This window comes from Hylobates moloch, unplaced genomic scaffold, assembly GCF_009828535.3.
Source record: "Hylobates moloch isolate HMO894 unplaced genomic scaffold, HMol_V3 SCAFFOLD_18, whole genome shotgun sequence".
Classification (NCBI taxonomy): domain Eukaryota; kingdom Metazoa; phylum Chordata; class Mammalia; order Primates; family Hylobatidae; genus Hylobates; species Hylobates moloch.
The window spans coordinates 63,837,568-63,855,570 of record NW_026652293.1 but is presented as its reverse complement, the minus strand read 5'-3'; the positions used below and the strand labels follow the sequence as shown (position 1 = coordinate 63,855,570).

Here is an 18,003-nt window from a genome sequence, read left to right as displayed (position 1 = left end):
ATGGGAGGAGGAGAGCCAGAAACCGCTTGGTGAGATGACAAGGAAGAGGCAAGACCTAGACTTCCACGAAGCAGATAGCTCCCAGGCTTTGCAGCAGAGACTGCAACACAGCACCGAGCAGCTCCTGGAGACGGGGCAGCTGGCCTTGCTGGCCACATCTGCAGAGACCGCGGACCAAGCAGCCTTGCAGACCAAGAGCATGAGCCTTGAGGTAGGATTGTCGGGCCTGCTGAGTGGAGGGGGAGAGTACCTGCATGGCTCTGGCAGGCACTTATTCAGAAAGCAGGCGTGGTGTCTGAACAAGAAGGCAGAACCAAGGACGCACAGTTGGTGCCGGTGAATGAGGCGAGTTTTATAAAAATCCAGTCCAGCAAATTGACAAGTCACTTCTCAGCCTCAGAAATAAAATGCTTGACAAAATATATTCTTTTTAAAAGGAGAGAGAAATGCTACTACCAGGTGGAGCTGGAGGTGGCAGGTGACTGGGAAGATGAGAGGAGGGAGGAGAGGAAGGGTTCCCTGGGAACAAGAGCCTGGCAGGCTCAGAACCCCTGCCGTGAGCTGTCTCTGAGAGGTGTGGATGAATCAATGTGGATCTCAAGGGAGAAGCCTGGTGTTTCCAGAGTCCCACCCTGGCAAGTCAGACTCGGCACACCCAGTCTTACAGTAGGAAGCTGGGAGACGAGGTACCTGATACTGCCCATCTATTTCTGCCTTCCCCAGAGATCCCGCCGATCACATCAGGGCAGAGCCGTGCCGGCCTGCCACAGGGGCCACTTGTGTTCATGATGCTTTCATAATGACAATAGGGTGGACTGACTAGGACAGGCTTTCCCAGGGTCTCCCATCTTAAATGCTTATGAGTCTGAGAGTGGTTCAGCTCAGAAGAGCAATCTGGATGCATTTTCAATTAACTTCTTGGGCTGCCAGTTTCAGAAAGGAGCCACCAACAGGCAAATACTTATGACATAGTTAAAATTCTTGTGTTTTCACGTGGATTTAAGAACTAAGAACTGCGTGAATTAATTTTAGTAGACTGCCATTCTAAAATTGGTGGAGCCGAGTGTGTGTGTGTGTGTGTGTGTGTGTGTGTGTGTGTGAGAGAGAGAGAGAGAGAGAGAGAAGGAGGGAGGGAAAGAGAGGGAAAGGGGGAAGAAATAGGCAGGGATGGAGGAAAATAAGAGAGAGAAGGAGGAAAGGAAGAAAGAGAGAGCAAAGGAGGGAGGGAAGGAGAGAGAGAAGAAGAGAGAGAGAGAAGGAGGGAGGGAGAAGAAATGAGGGAAGGAGGAAAAGAGAGAGAGAACACAATTGGCTGATTAATAAAGGAAGCCATTTTAAAAGGCTCTCAACACTTCAGTGAGAGAGGCAAAAGTCAAGCATGAATGATTAATGTCCCTTTCTATCAATCCTGCATTGGGTCTGCAAGTGGCAGGTGCTGCTAAAGACTCTAGGACCAAGAAGCTAGAAGATAACTTTCTCAGCATGATGAGAATCTGCAATCTTTGGGACTCTGAGGAGGCGGGGTCCCCGCGGAGGGCCAACACCCAGGGCGTGGGATTACAGCGCAGCTCCTGACTGCCGCTCTCAGGAGGCCAGTCTCAAAGTCTACCTTCCTCTCCCTCCAAAAAAAGACAAGCTTTGAAAACAGATGGCAGGAAACATAGACATGAAGCCCGCATGCTGACTCCCTTGAGAAAGGTCCTTCTTGGGGAGTGTTCGTAATGTCTAGGTGGAATGAGGGTGACACACGTACCTGCCTTTGCCACTGACAGTGGCAGCTGTGAGCATGGCCTGTGGACCCATTCCCCGCGTCCCCAAGAAAATGTGTTTCTATGACACTCCACGCTGCCAGGTTGCACCCATGACTTGTGTATCCTGCTTTTGTGGGTTATTTGAGCTTAGTGAGAATGGTGGGCGTTTTGCCTGTGAATGTCACTGTCACAGGCGCAGTGCCCAGCTGGAGTGGGGCTAATTGCTTGACAGCTTTGGCCGCCCCAGGTTAGTTGGCACTTCCAATCCTGTGTGCAGGGTGACCTGAAAAGAAGACAGGGGAAGTGAGGGTGGGAGAGGCTGCCGCAAGGCCCCTGAGTGCTCTGACAGCACCGCAGACACCGGCAGGATCCCCTGCTGGCTCCAGGGCCATCCATGCAACAGCTCAGGGCTGCTGTAGACTGTTGACTATTACGTCCCCCAATATCCCTAATTAAAGCCTATGTTGGTTTGCACCTCTTTCCTCATAATAAGAATCACCCAGCTGACTGGCTCCTCATTTTGCCAGAGCTGCCAGAGCTGGGCAAAGTAGACGCTGTCACAGGAGCACGGCTCTCATGCACTGGCTCCCGTGGTTACATATTTGTGTCTACTTTCTAGCCATGACCTTCTTTCCTTTCCTATTAAACCCATTCTATTAACTGTGAGGAATTATAGCCAACCTTTTATTTTTTGGATTAAAAAAGGCTTATTTGTTCATTGGTAGAGATGGTGCCTTGCTAGTTCCCCAGATGGTCTCAAACTTCTGGGCTCAAGCGATTCCCCTGCCATGGCCTCCCAAAGTACTGGAGTTACAGGCATGAGCCACCATGCCGGGCCAAGCCTATCTTTTTTTTTTTTTTTGAGACGGAGTCTCGCTCTGTCACCCAGGCTGGAGTGCAGTGGTGCGATCTCGGCTCACTGGAAGCTCCGCCTCCCGGGTTCACACCATTCTCCTGCCTCAGCCTCCCGAGTAGCTGGGACTACAGGCACCCACCACCATGCCTGGCTATTTTTTTTTTTTTTTTTTTTTTTTTTTTTTTTGTATTTTTAGTAGAGACGGGGTTTCACCGTGTTAGCCAGGATGGTCTCGATCTCCTGACCTCGTGATCCGCCCGCCTTGGTCTCCCAAAGTGCTGGGATTACAGGCGTAAGCCACCGTGCCCGGCCATAAGCCTATCTTTTAGGTTGACACAAATCCCTTTTGCAAATGAGTAGAGGATCGAATCAATCAATCAGGGATTGATGTAGACTCCTCAATATTCAGGGCCACAAAACAGGACCTTGCCTCCCCGCACTCCAGCTCTCCATCCCAAGGGGAGGAGGACTCTACTAAGACGAAAGATGGCACCTCCGTGTTTCTCCCTTCCTCACACCCTCCTGGGCTCTCATTCTTGTCTCTCTGTTTCAGGCCTCCTGAGCTACCAGCACTCCCCAGGGACTGAGCTCAGTCCTGAGGTCTGTGTCTCCAGAAGCTGCCACCTTAGGGCCCCTGGGTGTCCCAAGTGAACAAGTCAGAATGGAGCACTTCCAGGAAATGTCCAAGGCAGGCCAGTTGATAAGCTCTGTCTGGGAAGGCTCTGTGGTCAGCTTCTTTATGGCCCACTCTGCCCAAAGGCAATGCAGAGACCTGTGGCAAACAGTGGGGAGCATCCAGACCAGGTCCGGCCCCGGGGAGGTGTGTACCTGCACATTGCGGTTGAGGCTGAGGGCTGGCATGAAGACCCCATCCACGTGGCTGAAGGCTGTGGGGCCCTGCTGCTGCCCGTTGATGAAGAAGGTGAGGGTATGCTTATTCAGATCCAGCAGCACGCCCACGGTGGCCCCCTTGCACACGCCGCCTTCCGTCCTGGGAAGAGAGTCCCCAGGGAGACCATCACCACACCCAGCCTGGGATGTAGGTGATAACTCAGGAGAATTACTTACTTATTTAGAGACACTGTCTCACTCTGTCACCCAGGCTGGAGTGCAGTGACGCCATCTCGGTGCACAACGGCCTCGCCCTCCCAGGCTCAAGGGATCCTCCCACCCTAGCCTCCCGAGTAGCTGGGACTACAGGTGCATGACATGAGACCCAGCTAATTTTTGTTTGTGTTTTTTGTAGAGATAGGAGTCTCACTATGTTACCCAGGCTGGTCTTGAACTCCTAGGCTCAAGCAATCTTCCCATTTTGGACTCCCAAAGTGCTGGGATTATAGGCATGAGCCACCATACCCGGCCAAGAAAATTATATATAGGATGCTGGGAACAACCTCACTTAAACATAGCCCCCAAGGTGGTGGTGGGGTGCTCTCCTGGGCACATGAGCCTTCTCTCACAGTGGGCACACTTTGTTAACAGGCCATGATGAAGACTCCCCTAGAGGAACACCCCCAGGCTGTTCAATCCCCTCTTTCTGACAGCATCTGGGATCTGCACACTAGAAAATTCGGGTTTTGATGAGAAGGTCCCATTTGAAACTGTGGAGCATGGAGAACGGGTAAGAAAGGGACCTTTTCCTGCCAAAGAAAATAACTGACTTGGTGCCCTTTTCTGTTTTAGGCAAGTGAGGATGCTGAGGTCGATGAAGATGTGGACATCCAGGCCTTCAGGAAATTTTGACAGGCCCCCACCCTACATTGGCTCATCTTCCCAGAAACATCCTAGGGTCCCTCAAAAAGCAGCGTATGGCAGGCAGAGGGGTGCTGAAGTTGCAATCCTCTGTTGGAGTCACCATCCCACAGGTGACCAATAGTGGAACGCTGAGAATGTCCATTGTGCTCTTGATCAGTGTTGGCAATGTCGTACTTCGTAGGTGTTAAGAATTCACATCCACTTGGTGGAAGTGAATCTATAATAAAAGTAAGGAATGTGCTCCCAAGGGGGGCTTGGCTGACCACGTCTTCTCCCATGGGCCAAATCCTGCAGACTCTCCTTCCCTTCCCTGAGGTGGTTTATTGTTTTTGAGGGGCTGTTTCTCCCTGTGGCCCAGGCAGTGGTGCAATCATGGCTCACTGTTGCCTGGAACCCTTGCGCTCAACGGATCCTCCCACCTCAGCCTTCAGAATAGCTGGGACTACGGGCACACACCATGCCCGGCTAATTTTCAAAATATTTTATAGAGACAAGGGCCTCACTATGTTGCCCAGGCTGGTCTTGGACTCCTGGGCTTAAGGGATCCTCCTGCCTCAGCCTCCTGAGTAGCTGAGACGACAGGCTTGAGCCATCGCGCCCGCTCAGGGCTGAGGTCTTAGCCTTAACCTTAGCAGCGCCACTCTGCTAAGAAAACCATGTTTGTCCTTCCAGATTGAGAATGAGTTGATCTACTGGACGCTGCTGGTAGGGCAGAGGGAAGGTGAGCAGCGAGAAGGATTCACGACAGGAAGTCCCGAGGAGGACTTGGTGGGCGGCCCAGACGGGTGTTTCCGGAGAGGGCAGGGTTTCCCCGAGGGTGCCCGGGGCGGGATCCGGCAGGTGGGAGAAGGGAACTAAAAGCGCACTGTTGGTGCTATTTGGACACTGACCATCGGGTGGCGATAGTGACCCACGGGAAGTGCAGGAATGAGTCCGACCTAAGCAAAGCCTCAGGCCCAGTCAGCACTGGAGTCCAACTTCCCGGCTGCCTCGGCTTCCTCCCAGACAGCGCTTACCCTACCCGATCCACATCCGAGGGTGGGAGGACATGCAGACAGGGGCAGATTCTCTCTACCTTCTCATGGCCCCACTTCCCTTCTGCTTTTCTTACTGAGGTGGCACCAAGGGGCCGTCAAAGACAGCAAAGGCCCAAGAAGTGCTCCGCAGCCCTTGGGAGGGGTGTGGTGGCCAATGGCCGGGAGAGCTGGGGAGTCTGCACCACCCAAACCAACGCTAGGGTCCTGGGCTCAACCGTGACAGTATCAACTGGCTGCGTGACCTGAGCCATTGTCTGACCTTCCTAAGCCCAGGCTTTTTAATTTTTTTTTTTGCAGAGAGGAGGGTCTCACTATGTTGCCCAGGCTGGTCTTGAACTCCTGGGCTCAAGTGATCCTCCTGCCTCAGCCTCCCAAGTAGCTGGAACTACAGGTACACAGCACCATGCCTGGCTAATTTTTAAAATTACTATTATTTATAGAGACAGGGTCTCACTAAGTTGCCCAGGCTGGTCTCAAACTCCTGGGCTCAAGGAATCCTTCTGCCTTGGCCTCCTTAAGTGCTGGGATTGCAGGTTCGAGCCACCATTCCAGCCTAAGCCCCAGTTTTATAATCTGTAAAATGGCAACAATAATAGTACTTTTGCAAGGATTAAATGAGCTCAGATACATCGAGTGCTTCCTACAGCATTGAGCACAAGTAAGGGCTTGATAAATGCTTCTTGTTATTACTCCTGCCAGCAAACAGGGTATCTGGGTGCCAGTTTGGCTTAAGCAAGCAGAGACGGAGCTGATGGGCCTGGACTTGGCCACTCGTGGGTGGGAGGGAGAATGGCCAGCCTGCAGGGTCCGGGCAGAGGCACAGAGCTGCCTGCCTCTTCCCTAGGACTCAGGAGAGAAGGGGCCCTGCCTACAAGCAAACAGGCAAGCAGACGGGGTCCTGAGGGCCCTCAGGCAAGTCCCTGGCCCAGATTAGACGTGGCTTCCCTGAGAAAGAAGAAGCTGGTCCTTCCTTTGCGGGAAGGTGCCCCAGGGGCTGTTATAGGAGCTGCAGGTGGGCCCAGAGCACTAGAGCCTCCGGGTCAATTTTGCTTGGGGCTGGAGCCCAGCGAAGCCAAGGTCAGCTCTTGAAGTTCCTCACCCCTTCCTGCTGGGGAGACGGCCCTTAGCAGACCAGGAGCAAGTCTCCATAGCAAGGAGGTGGCTTCAGGTGGCTGCAACTTGCAACTCTCCATTTCTGGCCTTGGGGATTCTTCACCCCTACGTCCATCCCCACATGCTGGCCAGGTGTGAGCACAAAATCCCTGGGACAGGAGAAAGAGTCCAGAGCTATGGTGCAGGTGTGTTGGGGGGCGCACTGCCTTCTCTGTGTCTGAGGAGAGAGACCAAGGCACCCTGGAGAAGCCCCGACCTCAGGGGCAGCCCTGGTGGACCCATCCCCGTCTGCCCTCCTAACAGAGGCCCCAGTAGTTTCACAGGCCGGGACCTGAGTCTCCTGTGTCCATGCTGGTGACCCTATTCCCGGGGCCAGTCTCAGGGCAAAGCCACAGCTGTGGGCACCCTTGGCAGACTCATTGGTAGTGAGCACCCCGGCCATGCCCTCTGCTACTGCCCTGTCAAGGGCCCAGCCCTGCCGAGGCTCAAGCCCACATGAGACCAGGGCTGTGGCTAGGATCACTGCAGGCAAGTTAGTGGCAATGACCCGGGCACAGCTGTGAGGACACCAGCCCCAGTGGTGCCCATTAACACTCTGCAGTGACTCAAGCTTGGGTTGACAGTTGAAAAGGAAAGTGAAGCTGGACCAGAAAGAAAACTACGAGCTCCATATCCCAGCAGAGGACCACTGTGTGGCCCGCTGGGTAACTTGGGAGACCCATCTGTGCGGGTGCTGTGAGAGTCACCATAACATACCCTTATTTGGGCTGCAGGCCAGTTCTACATGGGCAGAGTCAAAGCCTTCTAGAAAATGGAGACCAAAGTGGCTGAAAAATACCTCCTCCCAATTCCTGCTGGCTTTAGGGACAGCAGAAGGGACACTGGTCTTCAGGACCCTCGTTCCCAAACAACCCATGTCCACAGGAGGCAGGAGGGGGCCCAATCGCACCTGTTGGTGTGGGAGTTGCAGTGCATGAACCAGCTGCGGTTGTTGTCCACATACATGGCCCAGGCCTTGTCATCCTTGCCCAGCATCATGTCCTTGACCACGCTGGCCCTGGCCACCCCGAAGGCGGGGTCTGGGTGGTTGTCGTACCGGTCCACGTGCAGCTCCCAGTAGTGCACGCCCTTGGAGAATGCAGCTGTGCCCAGCACCACCCGGTCATCATAGCTGCTGCAGGTGGCCGTCTGGTTGTCGTTAGATAAAATGATGTCCCGATGCCCAGAGTTGGGGTCAAACGTGAACCAGGCCACTAAAAAGGAGGGAGGCGAGAGGAGCAGGGTCAGGGGATGGAGTTTGCTAGTAGTTTGTAACCGGCTCAGAGACACAAACACACTCGCTTCTGTTAGAAAGTCGGCACCCAGAAGTGAAGGGTCTTTCCTGTATGATTACCACACACGTGCACACACACACAAACGTACACACGTGCACACACTCACACACACTCCCTGCTCTGTGTTCATCCAAGTTGCCAGCCCTACGAGCCCGGCCTTGCCAAGGATTTTCAGGCCTCAAAGCCTCAAATCTAGATGCATTTCCTGGTCTTGGTTTCTAAAGCCCTTCCAAACGCTCACAGTTAGAAGTACAGGAGGAAATAGTCTGGGCGCAGTGGTCCACGCCTGTAATCCCAGCACTTTGGGAAGCCGAGGTGGGTGGATCACCTCAGGTCAGGGGTTTGAGACCAGCCTGGCCAGCATGGTGAAACTCCATCTCTACTAAAAATACAAAAATTCGCGGCCGGGCATGGTGGCTCACACCTGTAATCCCAGCACTTTGGGAGGCTGAGGCGGGAGGATCACGAGGTCAGGAGATTGAGACCATCCTGGCTAACACAGTGAAACCCCGTCTCTACTAAAAATACAAAAAAATTAGCCGGGCGTGGTGGCGGGCGCCTATAGTCCCAGCTACTCGGGAGGCTGAGGCAGTAGAATGGTGTGAACCTGGGAGGCAGAGCTTGCAGTGAGCCAAGATCACGCCACTGCGCTCCAGCCTGGGCGACAGAGCGAGACTCTGTCTAAAAAAAAAAAAAAAATTCACTGGACATGGCGGCAGGCACCTGTAGTCCCAGCTACTCAGGAGGCTGAGGCAGGACAATCACTTGAACAAGGTGGCAGAGGTTGCAGTGAGCCAAGATTGAGCCATTGCACTCCAGCCTGGGAAGCAGAGTGGGACTTCGTCTCAAAAAAAAAAAAAAAAAAAAAAAAAGAAGTACAGGAGGAAATAGATATTGATGAGCCCCCTCGTGGGTAGGAGACTTGAGACACAGAGAGGTGAAGCGATGTGGCCAAAATCACAAAGCTCAATTCTCCATTTTGCAGCCCATCAGGTGGTGCCCCCTTTTGCTCCCCAACCCCCCAGGTTGTCAGAAGTGAGGCCCTTACTCTAAAGTCATGACCACAATGCACAGGGCAAGGAACGCTCATCTCCAGGCAGGAGAGTCTAGAGGCAGAAGCTAGCGAGCTCTCCTCCAGGGGTGTACAAAGTGAATCTGCAGGTGGCACCATTTTCAGAAAAGTGTCCCTGGCTGGGCCTTTTGACACCAGCATCTGCTCCTGCTCCTACTCCTCCCTGCCTGTAGGAGACCATCCAGCTGTGGCAGCCAGAGGACGTGTGGACTAAATGATAACAATGAATGCAGGATTTGCCCTCTTCTTGGAGGCGGTGGGGAGCTGGAAACTGCCTCTGTAGCCTGGGCTGGGCCACGCCTGGGGGAGCAGAACTCTCTTTGGAATGTGATTCCTATTTCTCTCATCGCTCCCTGCTAAGACCTCAGATGATCAAAATTCCACTGAATTAATATCAACATGCTGTTGTTGCCCAAGACCTAAAAGGCTGCAGGTAGGTGTATAAGCCACTGGATGTGAGCTCTGATGCTGGGGATTAAAGGGCGCTTTTCCGCTGTGAGAAAGGCTCAAATGTAGGGACTGGTGTGGGCCCACTGCATCTATCATGGAGTTTTCTTGTCCGGGACTGTCCTACTCACTCCTCGGCCCTTGAGAAGTGGGAGAAGTTTAGCCTCCCTCAGCTACTTCACATTTAGTCCAGCACAATAGGGTAAATGAATGTTTCTTTCGTGGCTTGTAGGCCACGTGGGTGCAGCAAGGAGCTGTGTGTGCAGAGCCGGGTGAGGCATATGCACTTCAACCGACCCCTCCAGCCCTGCACTTCCTCCCTCCTCCATCTTCAGCAGCTCATCCTTTCCCCTGGTCCACGGGATGAAATGTGGGTTGGCCCTAGGAGTCAATCTTTGTCCTTTGGGAGCCCGCCTATGGTCCCAGAAGGGCACGCCCTTGGAGAACCCAGCTGCGCCCAGCACCACCCCCACCCCCACCCCGTCATCATAGCTGCTGCAAGTGGCTGTCTGGTTGTCACTGGATAAAATGATGAATCTGTTCTTCCCACTAAGAGATCCCGATGCTCACCATCGGATGTCTGCAGGACGACAGTTTTACTGTAAGGCCCAACACCAGAAGAGTTGAAAGCTTTGACTCGGGCATTGTAGGTGCTGTTGAAGTGAAGACCGTCGATGGTACACAAAGTCTCCTTACCGACGTACACTTCCTGAAAGAGAGCAATGCTGCTCACCAGGCTCCTCTAGCATTTGGAAAACTCCTCTTAGCAAATGGCTTCTGGAAACACATTGACGTTAAAAGTGCTGATGCCAGGTGTGGTGGCCTGTAGTCCCAGCTACTCAGGAGGCTGAGGTGGGAGCATCGCTTGAGTCCAGCTTGGGCAACATTGCAGGGCTCCATTGCTAAACAATTTTTGTTTTTATTTTTTTGAGGGACAGAGTCTTGCTCTGTCGCCAGGCTGGAGTGGAGTGGCGTGATCTTGGCTTACCACAACCTCTGCCTCCCGAGTTCAAGTGATTCTCCTGCCTCAGCCTCCCAAGTAGCTGGAACTACAAGCGTGCACCACCATGCCCAGCTAATTTTATATATATATATATATATTTATTTTTTTTTTTTTGTAGAGATGAGGTTTCCCTCTATGTTGGCCAGACTGGTCTCGAACTCCTGACCTTAGGTGATCCTCCTGCCTTGGCCTCCCAAAGTGCTGGGATTATAGGTGTGAGCTACCACGCCCAGCCAAAAAATTAAAAAAAAAATACTTACCCAAATAGAAGTTATTAAAAAGGGAAATTACATTCAGTCGTGGCTGGCTCACAGAACTTGACCAACTTGGGCATGAATGCCTTACTACTGGCTGCCCAGCCCCTCCGCCTGTGAGGCGGTGAGGCGCGATGGGGTCCTGGTGAGGCAGGCTTCCCAGGTCTGCAGCAGCCAGGATACTGACCAGGAACATCCTGACTCTGCCAAGGTCTACCACCTGGTCAACGAGACTATTGAGCCACAGGGCACATCCACTCCTTTGTCTCCTCCCACCCCTGAGGCTGGCATCTTCCACTCCTTAGCCCTCCTGGAGCTGCTGTTTTCCTGGTCTTTCCAAAGGGTGAGACATTTCTGCATCTTGCCCCAAAGATACTTTTCTTTTCTTTCTTTCTTTTCTTTTTCTTTTTCTTGAGACAGAGTTGCACTCTGTCACCCAGGCTGGAGTGCAGTGGTGTGATCTTGACTTACTACAATCTCTGCCTTCCAAGTTCAAGTGATCCTTGTGCCTCAGCCCCCAGAGTAGCTGGGACAACAGGCATCCGCCACCATGCCCGGGTAATTTTTGTATTTTAAGTAGAGATGAGGTTTCACCATGTTGACCAGGCTGGTCTCAAACTCCTGACCTCAAGTGATCCACCCGCCTTGGCCTCCCAAAGTGCTGGGATTACAGGTGTGAGCCACCGTGCCTGGCCCCCAAAGATACTTTTCTAAAGATTGACCTTGTTCCCCATTCTCTTCAAAGTTACCTTTGTCCTATTCAACCCCCAAAATGCATAGCCTTTTGCCTCTCTCATGTCATTATTTTCTGCGAGTTAAATAGTGTGGTCTAAGATCACAGCTAATCCATATAGGAGCCACAGCTGAAATCCAGGTCTGTCTGCATGCAACATCCATACTTTTCCCACTATAAGACCCTCTTCCTTATAAACCCTAGCCCTTGGGTCTAGCTTTTGTTAGTGGCCATGTCTCAAAGAGGAGGGACCATTTTTGAGCTCTGTGGCTACTTCTTTTAATATTTCCAAACAGCCTTTTCTTTCTTCCCATTTCAAAAATACTGGCTCTCCTCCTGGTTTCTGGTGGACGAGCTCTTTCAGTTCTTGGCTCATTTGCACAACAGGAGTGACTGGGGTCTGCAGTCAGTGACCTGGCTTGAGCTACCTCATTTTATCTCCCTAATTGGCCCATATTCACATGGGACTCAGTAATTCCCAAGGAAGTGCTGCAATTATTTCCCTAATTCTTACATTCCTGTATTTTTCAAACACAAAGTAAAACGACACATATGTACATCTCTTTGAGAGAAACTAACGGAATGTTGACCTTCAGCAAGGTTTGTTAAATGGGTGCAACTTCCCAGGAGAAGAGATGTGAGGGTTGTTATGATTGCACTGGTTTGTTAGAATGAGTGTTTATTTAATCTTCTCTGGGCTAGGAACCAGGAGATCTGAGAAGGCCCAGAGTTTGTGCTCCCTGGCATTCATGTCTGCCTGAATGTCACGGAGTGAAATCTCGAGGTAGTGCTCTATTAGGGCTGGTTTGGGGTGGAGTCCTCCTCCAGGGTTTCTAGCAGATGGGGAGTAGAAGACGCATTTCTGGCTCACTAAGAACCTTTAATGCCCCCATGATAGTCTATCAGCAGGGACATGACTGTAGAATGTTGTCCCAATTCAACAACCATTTATCCAGCATCCTCTATAAGCCCAGCACCTTGCCAGGTATATGAGGGTCAGACAATGCTTCCTCGTCTCCAGAAATGATACCTCCCGAGGAAAGACAGAGCCGGGTGAAATAATCAGAGGATCAGACAAGACAAGGTGTGATAAAACCCGTTGAGGGAATGTGTTGCTGTGTGAGGGGCTGGGGGTAAACGGAAAAGGAGGTGGGTGCAGGAAACACCTTCTCTGAGTTCTCCTCCAGCCCCACGCCTGTGTCAGTCCTCCCAGACCTAGTCCTTGGGAGGGAAGCCCCATCTCCGTGGGCCCAGGCCGGCCAGCCCTCCTTATCCTTTTGGCCAGTGTCCCCTCAGGATGGCAACACAATGTCCGCATGGGCTGAACCAGAGTTTGGGGCAGTGGGAGCCACTCCTGCCTCTGCATTTGTACCCTCAACCCCGGCCAAATAAGCAGCAAGCCCTCACCCGGAACTGCCCCCCGGCGCCGTCGTCCAGCTCCAGGATGTAACCGTCCACGGGGCTGTGGGTGAAGGGTGGCATCCTCCAGGCCAGCGTGACGCTGTTGTTACGGGTGCAGCATTTCTCCAGCTGCAGTAGGGGGACGGGTGGCACTGCGAGGGGGACACGCACGAGTTAGCGCAGGAAGCCCTCCGAGGGCCCCAGCCCGGTCCCCCACCCCACCCCGTCCCAGGGGTCCTGGCCCCCGGAGGACAGCCAGGCTAAATTCCCTCCCTGGCCACCCTGTAGTCACTCCCAGATGCCAAGGAGTCAGTCTCTAGGTGGGCTGGGGATGAAGCCAAGCACAGGTGACCTGTACTTCTCAAACCTAGGGGTTGTCCTTCCTGGAATCTCAGGGGGCCGTGGCAGATGGCCTCACCCTTCTGAGCCTATGGCCCTAAGGAAGGATGTCCTCTTTCCCATCTGCCCACTGAGAACCACTGGTTTTGACTCAGACTCATGAGGAACTCATAAACAGTTCCAACAGAGTCTGGGCTCCCTGTGCTCCTGTGTGTGGCACAAGCCCCTAGGGATCCTCTCTGCAGGGCCCAGATCATGCCTGGAACTGGGAAGGTGAGGGGAGATGCCTTTAAACCTTTGGCTGGAAGCATTTAAAAGGTCAGGGGACGAGATCCAGGCAACAGAAGCAAGTCTTGAGTATTGGACAGTCAACCTAAAGAACTAAAGATTTGAATCACTTGTATCAGAAGTGCTATTAAGGTGAGAGTGGGAGAAGTTTACAAATTTGCCAGCTCTATTCAGGCTCAAGAGATTTTAAAAGTCGATAGAGTCCACTTTGACCTCTTTTTTTTTTTTAAGGGAAAATTGAAACACTGGTTTTGTTAAAAGTACATATTTCAATTTGGTTCCAAGAATTTGGGCATGGGACCGGCTGAGCACAGCCTGACTCCCACCCTCAGTTAACGAGCCGGTAGGAGTCCTCGCTCCATCCCCTGGGCCCTGCTACTCTGCTCTCCCGCTTCCTCTCTGAACCCTGACCAGCCAGTGACCCCATCCAGTCCAGTTACCCCTGACCAGTCCAGTGACCACATCCAGCTAGGAGCAGCATCTGGAGTGGCCCTAAGTCCCCCCCTCCACACCCCCACTTTCCAAGGGGACCTCTCTCTTCCACTGCAGCTCCTCCACTCTGCCAGGCTCCTCCTGCTTCTCAGCACTGCGTGCCATTTACACCTGGGGCAAATGGCCTTTCCAGACCTTACTGGAGGTGCAAACTGTGTGGGAGTGAGCATGGCAATGTGAGAGAGACTTCCTTCTTTAGTTTAAAATGGCCACAAATTCTGCAGGTAAGGACTTCCTGAGTTCACAGATTCTGCAACTGTGGCCCTCAGTCCACAAAAACCAAAGAGCTTTATTTCCCCTCCCTTGACATCTGTGGAGGGGCAGCATGCAGAGCAGGACTCTGGTACTGGCCAGCATTTGCTGATTTCATAATGGGGCAAGTTATGCAAACTTTACTTAACCCCCTAGGGTCTCTGAACCCACCTTGCTCATTCTGCTCTTACCTCTGACCTTCTTGCTCTTGGGACAGAGAAAACTGATTCTTGCCTCAGGGACTTTGGACTTGCTATCCCTCTGCTGCCTGCAAAACTCTTTGCCTAGATTATTCTCCCTCCTTCTTCTCCTCCTCCTCCTCCTCCTCTACCACCATTACCTCCTCCTCCTCTACCACCACCACCACCACCACTACCTCCTCCACCTCCTCCTCCTCCATCTCCTCTTCCACCATTACCTCCTCCTCCTCCCCTCCTCCATCTCCTCTTCCACCATTACCTCCTCCTCCTCCTCCACTATCTCAGCCACCACCTCCTCCTTTTCCACCTCCTCCTCCTTCTTCTCCTCCTCCACTACCTCTTCCTCCTCCTCCTCCATGACTACCTCCTCCACCTCCTCCTCCTGTGCCACCACTTCCTCCTCCTCACCTCGAATCTCACCCCATGGCATCTACTGCTGCCCCTTCCTCTGATTCCTCTTCATAGCACCTGCCACCATCCAACATTCTATTATACATTTGTTTAGTGTCTATTTCCTTCTCGAGAGTGTAAGCCCAATCTTGTGAGTTGGCAGACTTGTTCAACTGCATCTTGAGCATGTGGAATAGTGCCTGGCACATGGTAGACACTCCCCAAGCACTTCTGAATGAACAAATGATTGTTGTTGAACAAACGATTGTTTTTTCACAAATGGGAAGCCTCAGATTCTGACTGGTGCTTCTCACCCCAGCTCCCATGGCTGTCAGGGGCTGAGCTGGAACTTGAACCTAGGTCCATGACTCTGGTGTTCCTACTCTCCCACCCTGCCACACTCCGTGCATCACAGGTCTCCCTATGGCACCGAGCTGCCCACTCAGACTGCATGACTCTTTTGAAAGAAGCACTGACTGAACTGGGGCCAACCGCGGCTCACCCCTACATTTCATCTGAATGAAGTCCAGCTGGTGGATGGCCTGCAGCAGCGGCTCGCTGTCCAAAGTCAGATCAAACTCCGCAGACACTTTCGGCTCCAGGGCGCCTTTGACCCACTGCTCCTGAGACACCTGGACGCGCTTGATCAGAGCATCTGAGATCTTAAAGGGGAGCAAAGAGTTTAAAGTTTTGCTTTGCAAAGGAAAAATTGTGCAGCCAGGGGTGAGGAAGAGGTAGGGGCTTTGTCTCTATGGGACTCAGAGACAGAAAAGGGCTGTGCTTTCGAGCCATGGCAGAGATTAAATGACTCCTGCCCACCCAGCACAGCCTGTCTAAAAATGAGTTGAAAGATTGTTTCAATCGTATTTCATAATCACATGAAATGAAAAGAAGCACTTGCTGCTTAAAGAGATTGTAGCAAACACTATTGAGAAATACAAGATGCTTTTTAAATATACAAATGCATCCTTCATTAGTTCTGTTTTCCTAGATCTAGTACTTTGCAAAGTGAAACATACTAGCAGTTTGCCCCATTGTCCAAAGAAAGCATATTCCACACCCCTAAAGTTTTGAAGCCCACATCTGCCCCTGCCCCCCTGCCTGTGTGTTTCCTCTGAGTTGTTCTGCAACTTCTGCTCCAAACTTGACTGCATCACACCCATGGTTCTGCTCCCCTTTGCTGGAAAGTCCTGCTTATCAGACATTTGGACGTGTCCCTGTTGAGCCAGGATCTCGTGTATCTTTCTTAGGAAATAATCAAAGGGATTCATCATTTTCCCCACCGACAGAGGCTGAATCACTGCCACGTTCCTGAGAGATACTCATGACCCTGAGTCAGCCTGAATGCAGGAGAGATGGCCTCGAGAAGATTGCACTGTCTCTGTAGGCAGCTGGTCACCAGCCAGGCCTGCAGGACTCTGCACATTGAGATAATGGGCCATGTGGATTCTGCTACTTGCTTCTTCCAGTGCAATCTGTCCAGCTTGTTTAGCAAGACTGTCCTTTCCCATTTGTGAGGAAAATGTTGCAGTGAGGCATTTCAGCCCTAGAGATGACGTCATCTCACCACCTCGTTTCATGCATGCTGCAAAATTAGGTCACATCTAGTGCATCTAGTGAGAGTCAGAGCCAAGGTGAGAGCCTAGGTCTTCTGGAATCATTGAGCAAAGGAGAATCGACTCAATTCAAGCCATGAAACGATCTTGCCTAGAACTTGGGCTGATTTGGGGAACAGTGGGGCAGTTGGAGGAAGCCCACCTGGTGTCTTCCAGAGGCAGGCTCACCTGTAAGAACCCGGAGGGGTCGTTCTCCTTGATCACCTCCAGGCAGTACTCCATCAGTCCGGTGGACTGACGCAACTTCAATGTGCAGTGATTGATCTGGTCCCAAACCATCTGCAATGGAAAGACTCCTCTAAGTAACTGTCTCATGAGAGGAAGGGCAGGCAGGCCACTGCGAGAGTCAGAGAACTAGTGCCAATACAGCCTGGAAGAGGCGGCGCTGGCCTGGACCACCTTGAACCAGCTTCTCTCTCAGTTCTGCTGCTAAGTTCCATGTGTCCTCTTTGCTGGGAGATATGTGGACTCACTTCCCAATAAGCAGGGCTACAACACCCAACACAGAAACCTTTCTAAACTCATGATAGTCATGCAGAGAAAGAGCATAACCTGGAACTCTCCATACAATCAGTGACCAGCTTCTTGGCTGGCTTCCGACCCTCAGTGGCCCTGGGTAACGCAATGGTCTTCGCCCCCTGACTTATGAACCATGGGATAATCTCCAGCATGCATTTCTCCTTTTCTTGACAGTAGTATTTTCTGGTCCAGTTATGAAATGTCTCTAGCATAGATGGAGCTCCTCAGACAGTGACAGCCCGTCATCAACTCAGAGAGTTCATGGGTGCCTGGCTGAGTTAGGGACTCAGCGTGATGTGAGGGGAGAGCCTCGTCTTCCCTTGGTGGGAACTGGCTGTGTATGTTATTGCTGACTGTTGAGTACATGAGATATCAGAGAGAACCTGAAGAAGGGAACAGAGCTGGAGACCGGAATAAGGTCAGGGCTAGTCACTGTCATTGGTCACTTCTGCTCTGCAAAATGAGAAGAAGAATAGTCCCTTAGATAGAAACAGGGAGGGAGAGGGTGGACTTCTGACTTGAAACCCTCAAGATACAGGGCATATTGATTGGTCTCTGTCAGATCACATGAATGTAACTGAACCAGCTGGTGCATCCCTTCCTTGCCTCATTCATTCATTAGCTCATTCATTCACTCACTTAGCTGATATTTACCCAGTGCCTACTGTGTGCTCCACCCCATGCTGGGTGCAGAGGATGTGGCAGGGATTCAATGTGTCAGTCCCCCAGGTACCTACCTTCAACTTGTGTTCCCTCTCTTTAGTCACCTTGGTGAGCAGCTTGGCTTTCTGACGAGTTAAAGCATCCACAAGGGCATCACACTGAGCAACCAGGCAGGCTTCGTAGTCCAGTCCGTTTTCCTGGCAGAGGTTGGGGGTTGGTTGGGAAGAAGCAGAGAGTTTTAGGGGGGAAGATACTAAAATCTGGTGAGTGCTATAGACAAAGATATATTTCAGAGAAGTTCATCCTAGATTTCTCTATAATGTTGTTAAATTAGAGACAATATTTATATGAATTAAGGCAGGTACTATGAATCTCAGCACAGCCATATGGCAGAATATTCTGTAGTCATTCAAATCTTGTTCATAGGGCATTTTTAATGCCATGGGAAAATGCTCATGAGAGACTGTTAAGAAAGAAAAAAGGCAGGA

The 18,003-nt window shown here is 51.8% G+C and overlaps 1 protein-coding gene across 2 annotated transcripts in view; it reads right to left on the bottom strand.

Moving 5' to 3' along the window:
- Positions 1-337: 337 nt before the first annotated feature.
- Positions 338-18,003, bottom strand: part of TRIM67 (tripartite motif containing 67) — a 57,531-nt gene continuing 39,865 nt past the window's right edge. Inside the window, exons 3-10 of one of the 2 annotated variants that reach the window (XM_032136989.2) lie at positions 17,590-17,712; positions 16,502-16,612; positions 15,220-15,379; positions 12,763-12,908; positions 9,936-10,074; positions 7,462-7,765; positions 3,436-3,598; positions 338-2,034 (exon numbers count right to left, since the gene is read on the bottom strand). In XM_032136989.2, the coding sequence (XP_031992880.1) occupies positions 1,969-2,034; positions 3,436-3,598; positions 7,462-7,765; positions 9,936-10,074; positions 12,763-12,908; positions 15,220-15,379; positions 16,502-16,612; positions 17,590-17,712 (1,212 nt within the window). In that variant the 3' untranslated portion in view covers positions 338-1,968. The remainder of the gene's footprint in view (positions 2,035-3,435; positions 3,599-7,461; positions 7,766-9,935; positions 10,075-12,762; positions 12,909-15,219; positions 15,380-16,501; positions 16,613-17,589; positions 17,713-18,003) is intronic. The other variant, XM_032136991.2, reaches the window with a different exon arrangement.